The following is a 9,402-nucleotide window of genomic DNA, read 5'->3' as shown; positions in this document are numbered from 1 at the left end:
AGCAAATTACGCCTCAAGAAAAAAATATGGTAGTGTTCGGAATTGCCCCATGATGTAGGGGAATGCCGACCATTCAGGAATTGTTGCCCATCTACCCATTTTGTTAAAACATAATCTACTTCAGGTATAATACTTATGATAAAAAGCTTAATTTTGAATAGAAAGAATAACAAGGTAAAAATAAAAGTCAAACTGGCTTAAATTTTGTGCATTTCAACTTTTGTAAATCTTTTTTTTTGCAACAGAGTTAGTTACAATTCAACATTTTTATAGATTCCACCTTACCCTTCGTTTTCTTGAAAAATCTGTCGACTTCTGATCTTCTAAACCCGATTGCTTATGACAAGCTTGTTGGTTCAGGTCGTCATAGAGAAAGCTGAGGGGGTCTGGAGAAGAACCCATACAACCAGTCTTTTCAGCGTTTCTTAATGCCTTGTCAAATGGATGTTGTATCTTATTACGATCTGCTAACTCAAATGCTAATGACCTCAGAGTATCATGTGTAATTCTGAAAAACATGTGACTCTTTGTAACAATGTAGTCATAGAGCTTTTTTTCCAATGACTCAGGCAAAATTGTATGCCTACCCATACGAACAGGTTTTCTTGATTTCACATTTTGTTCGCCATTACCCCTCACGATACTAGCGTTTTTTTCCCGACTGTTGTTTCAGTGGATACAGGTACTACTCTATAGTCCTAGCGTGCACTCTGTTTGGGTTACACAATTAGGCTTTCCTAATCACATGGTGACCTGACCCCATAATGACCTTAACATATAGATTGAAGGAGTAATGTGCAACAATTTTATGAACTTGTTTTACCGTGTTTGATATTTTTACAGCGGAAAACGGTCGAAATCTGGACTTCAAGTGCAAAGTTAGGTTTTGTAAGTAGTGGAAGTGGAATATAGAGATTAAACAGCGACACCTATTTCACATTACTAGATAACGCGGAGTTCGGCATTGCCCCGCGTTCGTGATTACCTCACTCTCTCCTACTATAGCTAGCAAGGTTACGTATATTTCTATCCCTACTTGTCAATATAATTTTTTTTCATTACTCTTGTATAGTGAAAAATATCCCTGCCCTTTTACTATTAATCCTAAATCATGGATATACTTAGGTCCACGTTAACAATACATGCCAGCCAACCCTTGATGACAGAATTGGCCTCCTGATCCCCAATGATCATTATTTTTCAGGTTTAATTTAAAACACATTAATCCACAAATTAAAGTATCATTTGAGAACTGACTTTTCATAATTATTGGTAAAATATAAGGAAACGCATTTAATTAAATGCACGTGGATACCGCGTTGCATTAAATTATCATAGTATTGAATTTAATTAATTTTTTTTTATATATATAAAAAAGCAAATATGTTTGAAAGATTTTTTATTAAACTATTGTTTCATTAGATTTACCTGGTATCATCAGGTGGCAAGCCATTCTTTGGTGTCTCCCGATGGGACAGCGGTAAGTTTACGTACTTACAACGCTAAAATCCGGAGTTCAATTCCCCTAGGTGTAACAGTAGATAGCCTAATGTGGTTTCGCTCTTAACCAAAAAACAAACCATTCTTTGGCTCAACCTATTTTGTTATATTTAAGTTTTCGGCTATATTCACAACCTTTAATTCAGATAAAAATAAGATCAGTAGTATTTGTCTTGCCTCAGCAACTTCTCGATCATCTCACTTGTATTAAAGTTTTACGACTGTTTGGTTATTATTATTATAACGACGTTAAAAAAGTTAAATCAAAACTTTGTTTTTCCTTAATTGGAATAAAGTAGCAAAAATGTAATCAACTATATTTATCATACATTTGGGCTTATTGTATTTTATTTGCTTATTGAATTTCGCGCGCGAAAAGCCACTCAAGGCTATATTTACTAGCCTTCGCAAATTTTGAAATTACAGACTAGAGGAAAGCAGGTAGTCAACACCACCCACCACCAACTATTGGGATACTCTTTACCAAAGAGTCGTAGTATTGACTGTCACATTATAGCATCTCCACGGCTGAAAGAGCGAGCATATTCAGTGAAGTGTTTCGATCCCGCTACCCGCAAATAGCGAGTCTAGCGCCCCTACCCACAAGATCTTGCCAAGCCTACTCTATTTCGAAACAATTCATTCTTTATTTGGTCCAGTATATATTTTCCGAAAATAAGAGTGTATAACAGTATATCAAGCATATCATGTCCACCATATCCAGAGAGGGGGGGGGGGCAAAAGGAATGTTAAGAGCTGACTTGGGCAGCAGATGGAGTATCAGCAATGAGGTATATGTTATTAATTATAAAAGAAAATGGCTTTTTTATCATTTAAAATATCTAGGTATTCTTCTTCTTTTTTTCAATTATCAAAAGAAGCCGAAATTATCACAGGCTCTCTTTGCACAGCTTCTCGGCGGTCCAATGCTGTTTCAAGCTACTATTAAATCAGGAATGGCTACAGCCTCCTCCTGGTGAAAGAAGTGAGGTGGGCTAGACATAAAGTTGAGGGCACTGCATTGTACGTCTTGTGGACACGCACACTGTAGTATTGGGGAATTGAACCAGTATTAATAGTAAACACTTTTCGTTGAGTGCTTGGGAAGGGGGAGGCTAATGCATGTTTTATTGGGGGGGGGGCTTTATCCCTATCAAATCACCTCTCTTACCGTCGCCCCTGCATTAAGCCCATCCCTCTTCTGATTGGAGATACTTCTCTGATTTTCAGTTGCATATTATGACTACTCCACGCCACCCCCTGTGGGCACGCCCCTGAATTGCCGACGACGCTTTTGTTCAATACCAGAGCTCATCAGACCGGTTGGGACATAACAAATACGGTAGTGGTCGGAACGCTATTTATATAAGTCATCGTCAATGGCGGAAATGGTATGGTTGAGATACTATTATACACTCTTCTTCTCATAAAACCCCCAAGGTAAAGAATGTAGTATTTAAAAATACAATAAGCCTAATATTATTGTCTTATGACGAATATAGTTTATTGTAATCACGCTTCACGCCAAAGCAAATCTCATTCTAACAAAAAAGACTGAAGTTATATTTTAAGAATATGCACCTTAATTTAAATTACAAAGTATTATGCCACGGCAGTTGTTTGATTAAACATTGAAACGTACTCGGAATATTAGAGGTATTTATTACTAATCTTAATCCATGTTGTTGTTATTGACAAATTTTTAGTGCACTAGCTAAAACTATGATAAATCATAACTTATTCTTCCATTTGTCTAATACCAACTTGTTCAAAGCTGTTTTCATTTTACAAGGTTTAAATGTCATATAGATGTAGATTTTACTCTCTACAACAAAAATAAAATTATATCTTTTCTTATGTTCAGTGTAAATTGTATCTCATATAACGAGCTATAATTTAGGTATATCTCGTCGGTTCCATTTGTGAAGAAAATGCCCTCTTAAGATTTCAACTTAAACTAAAACTAGCCACGTCAGGTATTCGAGAAAATTTAGCGAATTATAATTTGTATTTAGGCGACCAGAGTTAGAATAAGCGTCACGTGCTACACGTATTTGTTATAAGACATTTGTGGTAGTTTTTGAAAATATTTAATTTGCCATATAATTATAAAGTATGTCATCAACAGAAGAGAATTTAGAACTAAAAGCTGGTCACCCTCCAGCAGGTATGTATATATATATATTTTCTAAAATAATTTTAAAATATTTAAATTCATTTTGAATCTTCATGAGCAGTGTTACTTTTTTAATGTTGTTAGCGTGAGTTTTGATTATAATGTTAATAATACTGACGTTACTGGCACATAGCAATTGCGTGATTGTAGAATAGTAGTTCTATTTAATATTAATGTAGTTAATATGGTAAAAAAATGATCGTGTACCAGTACTACCTTACCAGAAATGGCACTTGCAAGGCTAATGTATTATAACTTAACTATGTTAAGTACAACACTAATTTGACATTCAGAGTCGTTTTATAATTATATTTAAAGTTTAGTGTTTTAAGTGTTTAGGCCCATATGTTACAATCGGAGAACAAGACCAAAAAGAAGAAAGTAATTTCACAGAAAATTATGTTAATTAAATGAGTGTTATTCCCATTGCCCTGGTAAATTTTCACACACACAGTGTTACTGTTACAATGTTGTTGAAAGTAAAATTTATTTTTCACCCCCCCCCCCCAAAAAAGACCACTGTAGCATTATATCATAAATATTGCCTATTATTGACATAATCTAATAATGTGTAGAGTCTACATTTCACTGAAAGTTTCAGTCTTGCATGAACTTGTATCATTGAGATACATCACTAGTTCTTGGTTGATCCAATCGTCAGTAAATACATCTATGAACGTAAGAAAAGACAAAGTGACAGAAGGCTATTTAGCTGATAAAAATTACCCCCTCATAAAAACAAAGCAAGTAATAATAAAAGAAGTAATTGAGAGTTTAAATGAGACCATCATAGTCCTTCATACCCATATACCTATACAACAAAATATTAAAATAATTTGAACTCTCTTCACAAACTACATCATGAAAAGCAGTTCACAGATATATAACTAATCAAAAACATTTTGTGGAAAAACAAGCCTATATTTAGGCTTCCAATATTCGTGTTAGTATTCCTAACCTATTTTTTTCACTCCTCCACTTAAACAGCCAGCCCACAGGAAATCTTTTTTAACCTCCTAACAATTATGAATGCTTAAATTCTCCCATAATTTTTCTGTGCTTCATAGAAACCAAATCCAAAACTTTAAGCTTCTCCTTACAGTATAAATGACTTGCATCATTAGAAAATCCATATCACTAGTTTATAAATACTAAGAGGAAAATAATTTTGTTTGAAGAATAAATTTGGATCTGGGCTTTCAAAGCAAACACTCGGTACCTTGATATCCAGCTTTGATTCTCCAACCATTTTATTCTGTTTCTCAAACATACAATACACAGTTGAATTATCCAAGTCCTTGACAACTTGGAATGACTGAAATAAGTCTCTTCTGACTCTTTACACCCTAGAGAAAAGAAATATGAAGCCTCTTTTCTTGGTTCAGTAACTCAAAACAAGGATCTCTCTATCTAGTATATGGTCTGTAAAACCTTTATAGTATGTTGATACTTTGTAAGGTGATAAAAATTGCACCATTGTCAGACTTGACCTTACTATGGTATTAATTAAACAAAATAACAATAACCTTCTTACTCTTAAATTCAAAGTTCTTACAGGTAAAATTCAGACTGTCTGCTTATCCTACTGCAACTAAACACTGAGCTGAAGTCTTCAAATTTTTTTCAACAGTAACACACACATCCTCTACTGTTTTTACCCACAACCTCAATACACCTCTCACTCAAGAAGCAAAGCTTTAAAATTTCCTTACCTTTGCTTTTCTCTATTAAGACATTGAAATTCCCTTCCATATCCTGGCTTAGTCACTAAAACTAATTTCTTCCAAATAAGAAAAACTATCAGCCCTTCCCAGAATCTTGGTATTATCAGCAAATTTTATAGCTATCCAAGTCATTGATATGAAAAGTAAAATGTTCCCAAACACAACTCTGAGTAATGTCATTAGTTCCTTTCTTTCAATTGAGAAAATAAAAAAAATATTCCTTGTTGATTCAATTTTTTATCAGTAAATTTGATACCTCTTTGAGGCACACCTGATCTTTATATTATAGATATTTAATTTTTATGTATAAAATTGGCATTAAGCTTTTATTTATGTTTGGTGATTAATTTTAAAACTGGTATTACAATTCTAATTATTTTATTCAGACAGGACTACTAGTAAGGGAGCAGTTGTGTTGTTTTTTTTTCTGTTTATCTTAAACATTTTTATATAAAACTTCTATTCATAATGACTTTTGTAGTAGTTTTAGTGAAAAAAAAGACAGTAAACAAGGATAGAATCTGTTTTGGTTTTATCAGATTTGTAAACATATAACCCACAAATTTCAAAAGTAGCTAAACAATGTCAGTAACAAGTATTTTTTCACAACAGTGGTATTGCTGTTTAAAACCTAACTTTTTATAAGTGTTAAACAAAGCCATACTCTTCTTGTGTGTACTTTGAAATAGTTGATTGTTGTAGAAAGCAAAATTATAGGCAGTAAATTCCTTAACACTGAAAATTGTTATTGAATTCTTCTGCTTCTGGTTATAAAGGTTGTTTCTGATTAAAATTGTAGACTTTAATTTTTCCTTTCTCAAGATGATCACAAGTAGTAAAACTGATAAAAAAAAAATTGTAAAAAGGTCAGTAAAATCATAAGGATCAATAGGAAAGTTGGTAAATCATACTTTTAGGTTTTTGAGAAAATAAGTTTAATTCAGTTCTCTTAAACTATTGAATACTTTTAAATTTTGACAGTATAAATGTATCAATTCATGCATTGTTATTTGTTGAGAAATTAACATCAGTTTATCTTTTTGAAATACTATGTGTGTATTCCAATTTTATTTACACAAAATTATGAAGCTCTAACGCTGACTTGAGTGAGATTACATATTTTTATGTACATTTCTTTGGAAAATGGGAAAAGTACTGGTAATATTATTTAGCTTTCAAAATGGGACTCACAAAGGAACCCTAAGAAAGGTTGTATTAATCTCATTTCATGATGATGAGGAACTCATTTGAAGTAACTATATATAGTAGAGATGGCTGATATGGTTATATAAAAACATTTATTTAAAAACACAAAACAAGTAACAACCTTTCGACTTCCTTAGGTCATCATCAGGTTCCATGTAGTCTCTATCTTCACTGAATTTCCCACCAGAAAAGCCTGTAACATAGCTTTAGAACTTTACATCAGACCCCAACCCACTTATACACATTCCCAATAACCAACTAGCAAGTTTTTTAGAATTTACTACGAAAACTAATTTTATGTTCAACAACCAAAACTACATACAAATAAAGGGTTTACTTATGGGCAGTCCGGTGTCACCAATCCAGGCCGACATTTTTATGACACAGTTTGAATCTCAAGCCATCAGTTCAGGTTTACACCCACAACTGTATTGATATAGATATGCTGATGATATATTTGCCGGATTCATATCTATATAACATGCATGTAGCTTTTACAACCACATTAACTTCGTACACGCAAATATTAAGTTCACCAGTGAATACAAAAAGATAAACAACTAACTTTTGTAAATATCAATATCACAAGAACAGATACACAGTTTAAAACAAAAATCCACAGAAAAATCACTCGTACTGGACTGTACATTCCCTGGAACTCGGCACATGAATCAAAAAACAAAAACTCAACATTCTAGAAAAGCTAATAAACACAGTCACAAAACGTTGCTCACCTGACAACCTTAATGATGAATTCAATCAATTAAAACAAGACTTCATCAATATGAAGAAATTTCCTACAAAAACTGTCCAAAGAATTATTCACAGAAACCTCAATGGACAGCCAACCAATGAACCAAAAGTCAGTGAAACAACTAACAACAAAACACTACACTGCTGCATACCTTATGTTCCAGATATCAGCTACAAAGTAACTAACATTTGGAAAAAACTCGTAACCAAACATAAGATTCCAGTAAACTCTAAGCTCATTCAAAAACCAGGTACCAAATTAAAATCTCTACTATGTAAAAATTACTCTGACAAACATAATACTAACATCATTTATGAAATACAATGCAACAACTGCCATGATTTATATATTTGAGAAATAAGCCGAAAAATGAAAATTAGATTCAATGAATACAAAAAAATCACCATCACAGGTTTTTCAAAATTGTATCTCAACTAAACATAATATAACCATAGAAAACATTAACAAATGAAAAATTAAAGAAGCTATTTTGATACAAGAACTTAAACACAAATTGAACCAGAACCAACAAACACTTTTATATCTATACTAATTATTCCTTAATGTTAACTACCATAAATTATAGATTAAATATACACTCTTACACCTATCATTACTGTCATCTCCACAACACGTGATCAGTAATGTTCACTTTTTCAAATCTCATTCTTAATCTGAAGATAACCTAAGGAGGTTGAAACATTGTTATTTATTTTGAACCTTTAAAAGTGTTAAATACCCATATCAGCAATCTCTACTATATATATATATGTTCACTGTGACATTACCAGAAAGGAGTGTATGCTCTTATGCTGTGTGGATAATTTTGCTGACTGCAAAGATTGCAGCATTATGACATGTTCAGGTTCTATTTTGTTGTAAAAATAAGCCTTCATTAAGTGGCAGATATTGTACTGGTCAATTGGTGAGAATTATCTGTATGGAGCTTCAGGGTATTAGCATGAGCTGAAGGCTCAAGTTTCTTAACATATTGTCTTGATAATGTGTATATACTTAAAGTAGTTGTAAAATAATAACCTAAGAAGCACATGATATGTGTTGTTGATCACCATAAATGTTAAATACAAAGTGATAAAGAGAGTACTTTGCATTATTTTACTGTTCAATCTGTCAAAGATTAAGAACTTCAAATTGGGTATTTTTGTTCAATAAAGTGTATAGACTGCTAAATCTATTTTCATTAATTTTGCCTTAATATTACAAAACTTTGACATTTTTTCATGGGCTATACACAGGGTAGTGGTTCAGATGTTGTTTAGAAGGATTTTTTTATAAAATTAGAAATGGCATTAAGAGCCCTAGACATCTATTGTGTGTATTTCAAGTGAAAGTAGGTGGAATGCGTATCACTCAGCACAAACCCCCAACTCATGAAAAGCCCGTAGAACCTCCAAAGAAGGAAGAAGATGAGGAGGAAGAAGAGGCTCCAGTAAGCAAAAGGTAATTTTTTTTTCTAATACTAAAGTATGCCAAATTGAAGCAGGTGGTCCAAAGTTCTAGTTTTATCACAAATGATGTACAATTAATCTAAGGCATTTGAGTTCACATATATCCAGAGCCTTACTTTTGATAGTTTGCTAGCATTGTGCACACAAGTATTGAAACTTGAAATTGCACAAATTTAACTAGAGATAATTGATCTATTCAAAAGACTCTGTAAAGTTTAAATCAGTTAAACATTCCTGCTTAAACATTATTATTTATGTAGCTTTGTGCCACAATTAAATCAAGGATCTATAAAGACTTACTCTGAAAACAAAATATAGAATATTTCACATAATTTGACTTACAACATTTTAGTAGGGTCTTATATTGGCCACAATAAAAAAAATGGCCAACAAATTATGATGCAATTCAGTAAAAATGTGCACCTTTTCTGTGTTTATTCTTATGCAGAAATCGTTTTTTTTTTCACGTAATACATAGATTTTGTAAATTGATAGATATCTAGATAAATCTGTCACCCCAGACAATGCTGACAATGTAGTGTACCAATATTAATGTGTATATATATATATATA

The 9,402-nt window shown here is 32.6% G+C and overlaps 1 protein-coding gene across 1 annotated transcript in view; it reads left to right on the top strand.

The window, feature by feature from the left end:
- Nucleotides 1-3,453: 3,453 nt before the first annotated feature.
- The window catches only part of LOC106465087 (death-associated protein 1-like), an 8,989-nt gene continuing 3,040 nt past the window's right edge, over nucleotides 3,454-9,402 (top strand). Inside the window, exons 1-2 of the mRNA XM_013925282.2 lie at nucleotides 3,454-3,667; nucleotides 8,707-8,821. Coding sequence (XP_013780736.1) covers nucleotides 3,616-3,667; nucleotides 8,707-8,821 — 167 coding nt within the window. The 5' untranslated portion in view covers nucleotides 3,454-3,615. The remainder of the gene's footprint in view (nucleotides 3,668-8,706; nucleotides 8,822-9,402) is intronic.

This window comes from Limulus polyphemus, unplaced genomic scaffold (assembly GCF_000517525.1).
Source record: "Limulus polyphemus unplaced genomic scaffold, Limulus_polyphemus-2.1.2 Scaffold1830, whole genome shotgun sequence".
Taxonomy (NCBI): domain Eukaryota; kingdom Metazoa; phylum Arthropoda; class Merostomata; order Xiphosura; family Limulidae; genus Limulus; species Limulus polyphemus.
Note: the sequence above shows the minus strand (reverse complement) of the source record. Positions and strands in the feature narration are given on the sequence as shown.